Below are 13,799 nucleotides of genomic sequence, written 5' to 3'. Positions count from 1 at the left end.
AAGCCCAGCTATCACATGAACAGGCTCATCATGGGTCCAGCATTAAGAGCACTGTATGCAAAACCCACTGCACTCCCTTCCCCAGCTTTGATACCAATTGATGGGAGATACCATACATATTTAAACCAATTTTTTGCCCCAAAAAGGGACCCAAGGCCGGTGACAGAGGTCGCCGCAGTCAGGCACCTGCTGAAGACCCAGGGGCTCAGAAGTACCCGCCAACATCAGAAATGAGTTGAGATCGTATTATACTTGCTGTTGCAATTTCCGTAACTCACCTCACTGCCTTCTCCCTGTTTATTGGGAGTGGTGCTTGTTTCGTTATTTGATGGTGGCAGACAGTTCTGCTTGTTACAGGAGGCAAGCACTGGCTCTGTTTCGTTCTGTGGAAGAGAGACCACCATGATTTATTTCCCAAGATGCAACGCTTGGCAGCAGGCACTGCATTTTGGGAAATGCAATGTGGCAGCCGCCGCCACAGAAGAACGCCAAGCCAGTGCTCGCCTCTCACTCCCGGGAAGTGTAATATGCACCGCTACCAATAAAGACCTCTGCTGGGAGGAGGTAAAGGAAAGTGCCAGCAGCAGCAGCAGGGACTCTGAAGGGGAACTGGCAACATTTGACCTAGACAGGGGCCCATGTTGGTGCAAGGTAAGGGCCTACTACTAACAGGACCCACTCAAGCCTGGTGCCAGCCCAGAGTGGCTTAGAGATCAATACAAAGTTGATAGTTCCTGCCCTCAGATGTAAGGCAGCCAGCAGCAACAACTGTGCTTCCAAGATGCAGGTGGGCCTTCTGAAAGCCTCTCCAGCCTAACCATAAAGCACCACAAATCGCCCTTACTGGATCAAGAGATCTCTCCCAGCAAGCCCCAGGCGCTCCTCACACAGCCGGCTCCGTTCCTCTTCGGCATCCAGGTCAATGACATGCACAGGCCGTGCCGCGCCAGCTTGCAGGAAAAGAAGAACGGAAAAGGTAAGATTAGCTATCACCTTCTGGCAGGACTTCCCCAAGGGCTGGCATCTTTTCTCCTGGCGACACGAGCAGGGGCAGGAAGCGAAGGAGCAGGAGGCAGGAGAAAGGAAGGTCACAGGAGCACATCACTTCTGCATTCCATCTCCCACTCCAGGGTGGGGTTGGAACTTAAAGACTAAGTGATGGGGCACAGGCCCCTCTTTTAGAACTCGGCATGGAATTATAAAAGTGAGCTTGCAGCTCAAGCACCAGGGGCTGCAAGTCTGGAATGAGAGTTCTCGGATAGGAGGGAGGGCAAGGCCATGGTCTGGTTAATAATAATAACAACAACAACAACAACAACAACAATAATAATAATTATAATTATAATAACAATTTTTTATTTAAACCCCGCCCTTCCCGGTTCAGAAAACCAGGCTCAGGGCGTCTAACAACAAATTTAAAACACTTAATTGATGCAACAAAAAACAGCATAAAATACAGTATAAAACATGAATAACAATACATTCATGATTCAAAAATCAATTTAGGGAGGGAAATCCATCCAATAAACATTAGATGATCACTAGGGCTAGCTGGCTAAGTTAGTCCTATTTGGGCCAGTGAGGAGACCAGGGGAGAATTAGCTGTGGGATCCCAGAGCGGGTAATCTTCATAAAAAGGGGAGGGGAAGGGAATAAAAGATCAGGCTAAGTTCAAATTGAAAGCCAGGCAGAATAGCTCTGTCTTACAAGCCCTGGGGAAGGAAGTTAAATCCTGCAGAAGCCTATGGGCTGAAGCCCCTTCCATTTCTATGTTAAAGGGTCTCTGCATGTGGAAGGAGCGGCATGGCACAGCTCCCTAGTCCTGCCCCTGGCCACCCATACATTGAGAGCAGCTACCCTACTATACGGGATCCCAGTTTGTATAAATGCCTTCAATCAGGCCACGGAAAGACTTCAAAATCAGTTTTCCTTCAATAAAAATCTGGCATACCAAATTGTGTCCCTCTGCTGCCCTACGCCTCGAAACTTAACCAAAGACTTCTAGTAACAAAAGCGTAGCTGCTAACGTTTCAGTTCCGGTTGCGGCTGCGTTATAGACCGAATGTAAAAATTAAACAGATAGGAATCTCACTAGACGGCTTATCAGAAAATCCTGTGTTTGAGATAAATCAAACGCAGATGGCTAGACAATGAATTCCAAGAAGTTAGAAGCCAAATCAGGAATAGGAGTGTGTGTGGCAAGTCCGGGAATGGCGCACGGTGGGAAGCCAATGGCGTTGCATCTCTCCCAGTTAACCGAGCCAGACCCATGTAGGGCCTACATGCTGGGGAGTGCAGTTGTCTAGACCAGGGAACTGAATGGGTGTGCATTCCCGACTGCTCAGGATCCCCCAACCGCCTGGAGAAGGGGGTGCCAAGGTTCTGCCTACGGGAGCATGTGCACCCACAGGGTCCCCCTCCCCACTGAAAATAGGTTTAAAAGAAGCATTCTACTGAGACCCAAAGAACAGTATGTGGTGTTTGCTGGGCTGTGGTTGCACACATGGGCATGTGAGTATTGCTGACCAGTTTGCAAATGTGCCCATCAACACCAAAAGTCTGGGGAGCACTAGTTTAGTGGTTATGTGCATGTAGGAACCCGCAATGCAGGTCTGTAGACATCAGGGACTTTGTTGCAGTTGCAACCCCCCCATCTTACCTTTGAGCCCCATGGCAGCCCTGCTCTGCCGACTGGAGCTGGAGCCGTAGGCCGGTTCGGGCCGGCTAAGCGTATCCTTCTGGCGAGCCACAGCTACGGCGATGCCCACGGGAGGTTGGCGCACCTCGCCGTCCCCATGTCCCAGCTCGTGTTCCCTGCTGCGGGCGCAGTCCGGGCGCTCCATCTCCTGCTGGCCCTTGGCGCCCAGGAACTTGCCCCCGTCCTGGTGGGCGCAGCTGCCCTTGAGGCTGCCTAGTCCCACGAAAGGAGCTTTCTGCCCCACGATAAGTGCTTGGTTGCTGTACTTCAGCAGGTTCTTCATGGCCGACACGTCGTCGGGCGGCGCCTGCATTTCCTGGGTGAGCACCGAGCCCTGAGTCATGAGCGCGGCCTGCTGGAGGCTGCTGCTGAAAGGGTCCAGGTAGGAGCTTTTCCTCTCCTCCACCATGGGCAAAGGAGGAGGGCCCTGGCCCTGCACCGGCCACGGCGGCAGGTGCGGCCCATTGTAGCCCAGAGAGCCGAGCTCCATGGACTTGCGCTTGGACTCTGCGTGGGCCCCGGCCTGCTCCATCTCCGTCTGCAAGTGCTGCTGGTGGCGGATGCGGGCCACTTTCTGGGTGCCGTGCGTCGGCGGCTCCTTGGGGGCCTTGTCTAAAGTGCAGCAGGACTGGCTGAGTTTGCACAGCGTCTCCTGAGGGCTAGGCCGCGCGCAGTCCTGAGGGGGCACCATCTCAAAGTGCCCGCCTTTAGGCTGGTGGGTTAAGCTCCCAAAATGGCCGTCGGAGCCCGTGCTGTTCAGGTACTCCAGGCCTTTGAGGCGGGCCGCGTTGGAATTCTGCGGCCAGTCCAGCCGCCGCTCGGCTTTGCCCTCCACCTTGAGGTGAGAGAAAGGGTGGTTCCCGTAAGGGGGTGGGTGCTCGGGGCCCACGTCGTGGGGGCGCTCCTTCCCCTCGCAGGGCTCAGAGGGCACCTGGAAGGAGCGGCTCTTGTCAGTCAAGTGGCCTACGGAAGGCACGAAGGTGGCTCCGCTGATCCGCAGCTCCCGGCCGGCCTTATCCTGCAGGGGGCACATCCCGTCAGGGCTGGAGTGGAGCTGCAGGCAGGGGAAACTGCCCGTGGTCGTGCTCAAGGCCGGGGGCCCGGTGGGCAGGCTTGACGGGACGGTGTAGGAAACCGAGTGGTGCAGCATCTGACGCCGCTCCAGGCACTCGCTGTAGGACTGGGGGGGCTCGTGGTGGCCGAGGTCCTTGGCACAGCGGCTCTGGGCTCCCGCGTGGCGTGGCAGGATGCCCCCGCCACAGCTGGGCAGCACAGCTTTGCCCGAGTCGCCATTCAGCACCTTGGAGCTCAGCAGGCAGGAGGGCAGGTGCTTGGGGCGGTTGTCGCAGGAGCCCCGCTGGGGAGCCCCTTCCTTGCAGTTGGCCTCGGGCGTCATGGGCATCCCCAGCTTGTGCCGCTCCTTGGCCGCCGCCTCCTCCTCGGCCAGCCGGTCCTTCCCCTCGCCCTTGGCCCCTTTGTCCCCCTTGGACAGCACAAAGCGCTCGTAGTCCTTGTGGCACTTTTGCCCGTGGCCTGCCTCCCGGTCCCGGCTGCAGGAGCCAATGGGGTGCCCTGGTGCAGCCCGGGCAATGCTGGGGAAGTTGTGATTGGCTGACAGTAGAGTGGGCTGAGCTGGTAGGTTCCGCAGGTAGAAATTGTCTGGAGAAAGAGGGAAAGTGGTTAGGAAGCGTCTCCTTCGAGAAATAATGCCCCAAGCAAACACCCCATCTCTTCCTCCCCTATAAATATTGATTGCCATCCAATGCCCTTTTAAAATGTGTTGGGGAGCAGAGGGTTTTATTGGGTTCTTCTTTTTATTTTTATTGTGTATTTTGCATATTGTGGTTTTATGTTGTGAACCGTCCTAAGACCTGCAGGTATAGGGTGGTATAGTAATGATGATAATAATAATAATAATAATAATAATAATAATAATAATAATAATAATAATAATATCCCCCATGCCTTGTTGCCCAAGCAAGTCTAAAGGTTCTAGCCTCTCCTGCTTGCATGTTGCAATAGCTCTTTTAGGAATTGTGCCACTTGCAAGGCAGAGACTAAAGATGTTGTGCTGGGATGGTGGCATTGGCCTCAGATGCCCTTCAGAGAAACCAACTCCTTATTCCCTTCCCTCTCTGTGCAACTGCCTCCCAAATCTGTGCCCTTGATAAGGCGCCGGACTTCGTAGTGGTTCTTCTACCCCTTTAGAAGGGCGTATCTGCACGTTTCCCCGCAATCCCAACCATGACTCAACACTTGCCTTTCTGGCTTTCATAGAAACGGTGCTGGCCATACAGGACGTTGCTGTTTCCATGGTGATCCAAGTGGCTCATGGGAAGAAAAGTGGATGCTAAGCTCCCGGAGAACCTCGGGTAACCTGGAGCTAAAACAAGAGGCAGCGAGGAATGAAATGCTGGCTTCACAACACAGCGGTCGTGTAGTCAAGTCCCTGGCTTGGGCCTTTAAGTCTGTTCTGTCTCTATGTACCATAAATGTCAAAAGTAGACTGCCAGTGGTGGGTGGGTGGGGAAAGATATTCAAAACATTTGTTAAGACAGATTTTTATTATGGCAGTCCAAATAAACACCCAGTGCTCAGTGTTGGGAAATATCTGGCTTTCAAACAGCAAGAAGTGAATAGAAAGGTAGTCCGAAATTGTTGGTACCACAGCAGAAAACTCCTCTGGTGCTAGGCTGGGCAGAAGAAGCTCCCACGGGACTCTTTGGGAAGGGGGAATCACATGAAACAAAGGCTGTTTGGGGGAATAAAAACACCCTATAGCGTGAGCACAAGAAAATCCTGATGAATCACTGGATTCTTCATAAAATTTAGCACGGATATCTCGAATATTAGTCCCACAATTATGTGCAGTTGGGGGGGGGGGGCAAAAAACCTCCGCTTGCCTCTTCACAAGGCTGGGGCATGCTCCTGTGCTTAAATAAATACAGTAGGAATAAATAAATCAAGTTCTGCACCAGGGTGACTAATTATGGAAATCAAGCACCTCTATGTTTATTTGCAATAATTTATTCCACATCATGGTTTCAGCTTTACCAATAAATTAATAAATAATAACAATAACAATAACAATAATAATGCTTTGAGAATCGATAGAGAGAATGGATAAATGGGATTGGCAGAGGAGGAAATGTGACGGTGGGGTCAGGCAATGAATAAGTGAATATGCCGTGTGGGGCAAATGCGGAGCTGCTGAAGGGATTGAAAATACATGCTCTCAGGCCCACACTGATGGGGTCTCTCTGCAGGCTAGAAACTTCTTCAACTATTAACTTGAATAGCCCAGATCTTAAAGAACCTGGAGCTACCATATGCACCTGAATCCATTCCTGTGCAGCAGTTACCAGAGAGGCATGAAATAAACACAGTCAATGACTTTACAACCTTTACTAGGATTGTATCCTCCTGGCTTCCTGCCAGTCTGTGTCTGGGTCAAGGTGTCAAATGCTGCAGCTAAGGATTTTACTTGGGAGGGAAGGCAGGGGAGAGCCAAGCGTTTCGATGGGCACCAAGGTGAACTGCCTGTTGCAGCCTTGACGAACGCTAGCTCTGGGTTTTGGATGTTAACGCTCAGGGGGACGTGGGCCCAGTTCCTGGCTCCTCCAGAGACTTCAACTGCAGTGACTTTGGATAAATACCTCAACTCTGTGCAACTTAACCTCAGCTCCCTCCTTAGTAAAATGAGAGCAATCAAGGGTGACACATCTCAATAATATTGTGAGATGGAACAGCAATGTGCATTTAGGGGGGGAAAGGGAAAACTAAAACCAAACTAGAGATTTGGGGGAGAATACAGGAATGCTTGCTACTATAAGCACTTCAGAAACTGAAACTGCCTCTTGCTACAATTCAGAGTAAGGAAACCAATTTGAAGGATTGGCCAAAAAGATGGGTGTTTAATATTGGTAGGATTAAACTGGCGAAGACAAGAACAAAGTTTTTGTTTGCTCTGAGGGAAGAAAACTAAAAGTACCACTTAAAAAGTAAAGTGCCGTGTACTTTATTAATTTGGGGGGGGGGGGATAAGATGCGTGCATTCAGCTAGACCAGCTTTTCCCAAACTTCGGTCTCCAGCTGTTTCCGGACTACAACTCCCATCACCCCGAGCTAGCAGGGCTGGTGGTTAGGGATGATGGGAATTGTAGTTCAAAAACTGCCGGTGACCAGAGTTTTGGGAAACACTGAGCTAGACAGTATTTCACTTTCTTTCTTTCTTTTTATTTAGTATGTTGAACTATATTAATAGGTATGTGAATGTCGTCCTGAAAATTAGAATGGAAAAGACTTTGCATTACTAAGAGCACATATACGTGTATATATATATGCCTGCAATTTATAGAGATGACTAATAATAATGAGAGCTAGCCCAAATAATCCCAACAGACATCTCCTCAGACACTGTACACAGCAGAGTCCCAAGGAAAAGTTTTTCCACGCTCCTTTCGCTGGTGACTCACAGCTTCCCAGGGCTAGGATCTGAGCGGTGGCAATCGCTACGTGCAGCGTGTCAGGCCAAGCCACCAACGGCTCCCACCCTAACCTGCACCCTTGTCTGAGCGTCGCCATTGTCTGTTTGACTCCTCTCTAGGAGGAAGAGGCAGCCAAATCTCTCTTTATTCCTCTCTCTCTCTCTCTCTGTCTGTCTGCCCAAGTTAATCTCCCCAGTCAGCCACACACCAGCACTTTCAGCCCCGCTGCCCCACCCCCATCCACACACACACACACACACCCGGACAGGCCGCCCGTCAGCATGATGCCGAGAGCATTGCCTGCACCCCGACCCACCCCCCCTCCCAGCAGCCCCAGCATGCCGGAAGCCAGCTGGCAGCCGTTCAAACTAGCAGTCGGGCTGGCTGCCAGGGCACCGTGCCAGCAGCACCTTGCCGCTCACACTTGAACTTTCTGCATCTCGCAGGGAGGGGAGGATGTTGGGGGAAGGGCTCAGCGAGAGCGAGTCACCGCAGGAGACACAGAGGGAGAAGCGAAGAAAGCACACTGCGAAGAATTAGGGTAGCTGGAGTTGGGATGAGCATCGCAGCACGGCTGGGGCGGCCAGGAATGGGACCAAGGCAGGGAGGGAGGGGGTTCAAGGAAGACCTGTGGTTTGGGAGCAGAGGCGGCTGGGGAACGGGGGAGACAGGTTTTCTCTCCCCCCCCCCCCAGGGGAGGGCTGTGGGTCACACATGAAACACAAAAACGGGACATTTTTTTCCTTTTCTTCCACCCACAAGATAAGGCTGGAAGGACAGAATAACTGGAGAGGGAGACTGGGAGCATTGGCTGGGAATTTGGGGGCCAGGATAAGGGATGGTTTGGTGGAAGTGAGGGGCAGCAAAGCTGGGAACCCCACTGCAGCAAGTTCATTCTTAAAAGTATTTTCCAAGTTCCTCCTCCTTTTTTCAATTAAAACAAAAAAAACCAGAAGGGAGTAGGGGGCCAGTTGGGAAATGTTAGGGGAATTCCTGCAGCTAAAAGAAGGAAAATGTTAGCTCACAAGTGAGAAGAAAATGCAAACAACCCCATTGTTCCCTCCTGCTTACTTATCCCTCTTCCTCTCTAGCACCCTGCCAGCATATATACAAGGGGAAGGCCCCACCTCTGGGCTTCCATGACAGGACAGTTTAAACAAGGGATGAGGGACCTTTGGACCACCAGATGTTGTTTCAATGTAGCTCCCATCATCCCTGACCAATGACCATGTTGGCTGGGGATGAAGGGAGCTGGAGTCCAGCAACATCTTGAGGGGGTGGCAGGTTCCCCAACTCTCATTTAGGGAGTTACAACTAGGCAGCAAGAGTTTCAAGCAATGGTGAGTAGAAAGAAGAAGAAGAAGAAGAAGAAGAAGAAGAAGAAGAAGAAGAAGAAGAAGACAAAGAGGAGGAGGAGTTTGGATTTGATATCCTGCTTTATCACTACCCGAAGGAGTCTCAAGGTGGCTAACATTCTCCTTTCCCTTCCTCCCCCCACAACAAACACAGGTGAGTGGGGCTGAGAGACTTCAGAGAAGTGTGACTAGCCCAAGGTCACCCGGCAGCTGCATGTGGAGGAGCGGAGACGCAAACCCGGTTCACCAGATTACGAGTCTACCGCTCTTAACCACTACACCACACCGGCTCTCAAACAGATAGGCCTGGTCCCTGGGCTAGAATGTTCCTTTCTGACACTTTATTCCCCCTCCTTCCTAAGAATGGGGCATGCAATGATACGGAATTAAACTCGAGTCAATATTAATGAGGCCCATTCTCTTCCACAAATGCTGGGATCTCCCTAAACAAGGTCATGTATCTTCTGCAATTTGACATGCACAAAATATTCTATGGATGCCTGGTACAAAAATACTGGTCTTCTTCTTTTCTTTTTATTTCAAAGTCATGTTACTAGTCCTTGTGGTTGTGACAATATGGATGCCATTGTACCAATTCATCTTGTTCTGCCATCACAAAACTTGCGTTTTTGAAGATACCATATACATAGAGAGACAGGACTGATATAAGAATTAAGGACATTTATATATAGGTATTGGTTTTCATAATTTATTCTGTTAGCAGAATGTGAGCAGTCGAAGCACAGAATTCCAGCTCTCTTGGCTTTATTATTTGAACTTTTAATTTGTGCACAAATAGAATACAGGCAGAACTGAGAGATTTATAGTTATTGAGAAGCACTGCTCCCCTCTTCCATGTGCTTCTGGATATTCCACCAAGGCAGCGTTGAGTAATTCCATCAAACCCCTTTACCTTCATGGGAGTGTGAGAACCAAATCTGGGAAGTGCCGGAGTGGGGGCCGCGGAAGGCCGGTTCTGATGGGGATGACGCCGGGCCTGTGGGATGTGGCGGTGCTGCTGAACCCAAGCTGCTGCTGAGGAAGCTGCCCATAAAAGATGAGGCAGGTGAGTTTCCCATCAACCCACTTCCTGCTAGATGCACACACACACAAAAAGAGAGAAGGGAGAGGGAGGAAAAAGAAAGAGTGTCGGCATATGGATGGACCAGCATGAAGATCAGCAAACTTTCTACAGTAGCAATTATTGAGTTCTCGATTTGTCATAGGCTCATGGTACAGTGCGCTACTTTGCAAATAAAATACCTAAGCACTAATCTGAAAGCAACATTTATGCAATAGCACCATACATATTTTTGCTTAAAGACCTAGCTCATCATAATCGAATAAAAATCCTAGTTGATTGAAATGTTTGTCCCTGGAACCGGGCTTGAGGAGGAAAGAAAACACTTCCAGCAGATGTGAAGGCCCACCTACGTGCTTTTACACGCAGTGCCTGGATGCAAAAACACAGTTTCCCACTCAATCTGGCAAGCTTTGGTGGGCAAATATCATCTGCCTGCTGTCTACTCCAAGGAAGGAGTTGGTATTAATGTGAATCCCCATCAAAGACTTCTGAGAATCATAAACTGGATGCATCTCCTGAGCATGGTACCTAGATGCATACAAGCAAGGAAAGGCTGGGAGCATCCATTGCGACTAATAGTTGTGCATCTACAAGCTTATCAGGAAACAAATGACTGTGGGTAAATGTGTCACTAGGCCTTGAAACCTGGGTAGTAGCTGGCACATATACGGAACCCTTTAATATACAAGCCCGTGACCTTGTCAGCACTCATACGTCAGCTCAACACTAGCAGCTTCTACGCAAATGTACCAGCCCTGCAGAACGAGCAAAGGAAAACAACCCAGACGCAACATATTGAGCACCTCCATTTTCATGTCCCGAATGACTCCAGGAAGGGAGAATTAACCATAGGGAAATGAACCGGATGGATGCAAGTTCTCCAGAAAGAAGTATTCAAAAATTGCTTACTGTATAGAGTGCAAACATGCTCACAGTTCCTGTGAAACAACGCAGTCCTACATTTTGAGTCAATGACTCTCTGGCAATCAAGTTCCTTGCAACTGGGTCTCCAAACCACTGGAAAGAGGACCCCGTCTCATTTTGCAATACCTGTGGAGACACATCCTGAACCCACTTCCCACTTAAATGCAGCTATTGTCACATCAGCTAAGCACCTGAGGGTAGTGGAGCTCGACTTGTGCACCAGTCCATACCCATGGGAGCTGTGTGACGTGGGAGCTCTATGAGATTTAATAGCCTGCTCAGTGAAGAGAACACAGTTCATGGGAGGGAGCAGATGATTTCATGTAAACCTGCATTACATTACTCGCTTACCTAGACAATGCACAGTGTTACTGCACAGGCCAGCCTGTGATTTCTTGCCAGAACTAACTCTAGAACAGTTTATTTAGGAAATACTATTAATCCATGGCTGACACTTGGGACTCCTTGTATTTACTGATCATGGCTGTATTTGCCCGTGAGATGGCAGGACAGCTATACAGGTGTAACAGCACCTCTTGAAGGTGGTTGGCTTTTTCAGGGGTGGCTACTGCTCCAGGCCCTGCTAGGGCAAAAGACTTGAACTAACAATGGAAAACTCCTCAATGCAGAATGTTTGTAAGCTTGTTCCCCTACTTTGCTTTTCTCGCTTCCAAGGCACTCACTGCAATGGCTTATCCAGCTCTACAGATACTAAAATCTCTCTCTCTCTCTCTCTCTCTCTCTCTGTGTGTGTGTGTGTGTGTGTTCTGGCAGGGTTTCAAATTCATCATGGGAAAATTCATCACACCAAATTTCTGCCTGTGAAACAGTTGCTTAAGGTGAAGGGGAAAGCTTACCAGAAAAGATGGCAGCTCACTCGGCCAGGCCTGCAAATAGTGCTGTGCTCTATCTATGGGCAACGGTCCTAGACCTTTTAGTCATTACCCCTAGGTATTTGACGTGGGCGAGTGCCTGGTGAGGCATCCAGCCAAAAAGCAGGAAGTACTCCTCTCTTTAAGCCAGCCCACGCTCCCTGGCTAATCCCACTGGGATGCCTCAGCGATGAGTGTGGGGAAGTGGTTACAAGGGCAGGGCCAAGGCAGTTCTCCCCACAGCTGGGGTGGGGGTGGGAGCCTGATCACTAGCTAGGGAAGTCCCTTTCTGGACATGACATTGTGAAGAGACTAGGTCAGATCAGAGTAGGCGGTGGCGGTGTGAGAGAGCCAGCCCAGTATGGAGCTTTAAAAGCCTATCACTTTAGGCTCTCCCATAGGCTAAGCACAAACCTATGAGCACTAAGGAGATCCCTGGGGAGTTTCTGAGTCTCAGACCTGATCCAGAACTGCCCAACAGGGCCACAGACTTCCTTCCTTAAGGGATGCCCAAGCCCCATAAGATCCCTAAACTCCTGTTGAGTTTGACAAAAAAATAATTAAGTGACACCTAATTTTAAAATACTGTATTGGAAAAGAATGGGAGCGGCAGAGCTGTTTTTTGTTGTTTTGTGCATACCAACACCCCACACCGCACCCCGAATATCTAAAAGCTGTACTATTGAACTCTTATTTCTTCCAGGTGGCGTTGTGTGGGTTTTTTTAGAGGGCTCAGCTGGGTGATGCAGTCAGTAAGTAGAGAGGGCTTTGTAAGGTCAGCAGATACCGTATTTTTTGCTCTATAAGACGCACCAGACCACAATACGCACCTAGTTTTTGGAGGAGGAAAACAAGAAAAAAAATATTCTGAATCTCAGAAGCCAGAAAAGCAAGAGGGATCGCTGCGCAGTGAAAGCAGCAATCCCTCTTGCTGTTCTGGCTTCTGGGATAGCTGTGCAGCCTGCATTTGCTCCATAAGACGCACACACATTTCCCCTTACTTTTTGGGAGGGAAAAGTGAGTCTTATAGAGCAAAAAATACGGTATATAATTGCCCAGAACGTGGGAAGACACAAGAGTTCGGGCAGCAAGGAGGATGGGAAAGGAAATACTAGCGAGAAGCACTTCTCTTTCTAGCAGGAGTTACATATCTCCCTAATATTCAGGCTCGGCCTCAAATGTCATAAAGGAACCCCAGAAGAGGAAACGCAGCTCACTTGTGTCCCTGTCCCCCGCAATTCCATGCTGGAGCATCACAGTACGCCAGTGATTGTGTAAGCAAAAACAGATCCTCACCCCAGTCCTTGGAATCACCACTAAAGGGCTATCCTAGCTGAATTAAAACACTGATCTCCCATTTTGTGCCTTACTATTGCTATGCTGAGCATTAAATAACATTAGATGACTGAGGGCTGATCAGGATACTACTTTCTTATCTTAATTTTAATGCCCGTCATTTCTTCCCACCAACATCTTTGTATATTTGTCTGAGATACCCAGTGGAGATCTGAAGGCTCCCCCCTGGGAATGCAAGAGTTCATCAAACCACAGTTGAGAAAGGAAATTTGGCATCATAGGGGTGTGCCCAGTTTGTCTCTCTAGTTTGGCTGGTAGCTCCTATTGTCATCCTGCAGTAACTTAACAATCAGAATTGTGATTGATTTTCTAGACTTTTAGAGGCAGCATAGTTTTTCCTGTGTGTATGCATCCTAGAAGGTGTGACACAGCGATGCAGGTGGAGAAGGGAAGATTCTGAACACATGATTTTGTCTTAGGTTTAAAACCAGTTACAGTATTTAATCTGACAGGAAAGGTAATAGTGAGGGTGTGCCAATGAAGGTGCATGGCAATAGGTTCATCTGCCTGATATCACTGTCAAATGGCCTTGAGGGCAGGTGGTTCCCAGGTCTGTGAGCTAGGTTAGTTGCCTGTTCTGGATAGGGTTGGAAGAATCATGTACGGCATCTAGAGTTCTCTCTGATCCACCTCTATCAGTAGAGGCCAAAGAGACCTCTGTGGCCAGGAGTGTTTGTTTTTTATAAGCTCTGGCTAGTACGCCAGCTGCAACTGTTCTTGGAATTGTCCAAACCGAAGTCCTTGTGTGGGCTTCTGCTGATGGGACTCACTACTTGAATCTCACTCTCTTGATGTGACACTGCTCATGTTTCTCCACATCCCTGAGGTTTGGTTTGCCTTTATTATAACGGCCCAACCTTCATTGCAGCAAGCTCTGCCCTGTGGAACTGCCTGCCAGTAGACGTTTGGCAGGAACTATCCCTGCCTTTCAGATGTCTTCTGAAAACTATACTATTTAGGCTGGCCCTTAAAACATGAGTGTCACTTCTTAGCTAACCAGTACTTACTGATGTCTTTATACAG

The 13,799-nt window shown here is 49.4% G+C and overlaps 1 protein-coding gene across 13 annotated transcripts in view; it reads right to left on the bottom strand.

Moving 5' to 3' along the window:
- BAHCC1 (BAH domain and coiled-coil containing 1) overlaps positions 1 to 13,799 on the bottom strand; it is a 160,237-nt gene that overhangs the window by 35,500 nt on the left and 110,938 nt on the right. For 9 of the 13 annotated variants that reach the window (XR_003704530.2, XM_077924065.1, XM_028714279.2 and 6 more), the window contains 5 exons: positions 9,454 to 9,633; positions 4,959 to 5,081; positions 2,660 to 4,357; positions 845 to 950; positions 279 to 383 (listed from right to left, as the gene is read on the bottom strand). Coding sequence is in view for 12 of the 13 variants with exons in the window: in XM_077924065.1 (XP_077780191.1) it covers positions 279 to 383; positions 845 to 950; positions 2,660 to 4,357; positions 4,959 to 5,081; positions 9,454 to 9,633 (2,212 nt within the window). In the remaining variant the exon portion in view is untranslated. The remainder of the gene's footprint in view (positions 1 to 278; positions 384 to 844; positions 951 to 2,659; positions 4,358 to 4,958; positions 5,082 to 9,453; positions 9,634 to 13,799) is intronic. The other 4 variants (XM_028714348.2, XM_028714356.2, XM_028714307.2 and 1 more) reach the window with 3 other exon arrangements.

The sequence above is a fragment of the Podarcis muralis genome, chromosome 2 (genome assembly GCF_964188315.1).
Source record: "Podarcis muralis chromosome 2, rPodMur119.hap1.1, whole genome shotgun sequence".
In the NCBI taxonomy this organism is placed as follows: domain Eukaryota; kingdom Metazoa; phylum Chordata; class Lepidosauria; order Squamata; family Lacertidae; genus Podarcis; species Podarcis muralis.
Note: the sequence above shows the minus strand (reverse complement) of the source record. Positions and strands in the feature narration are given on the sequence as shown.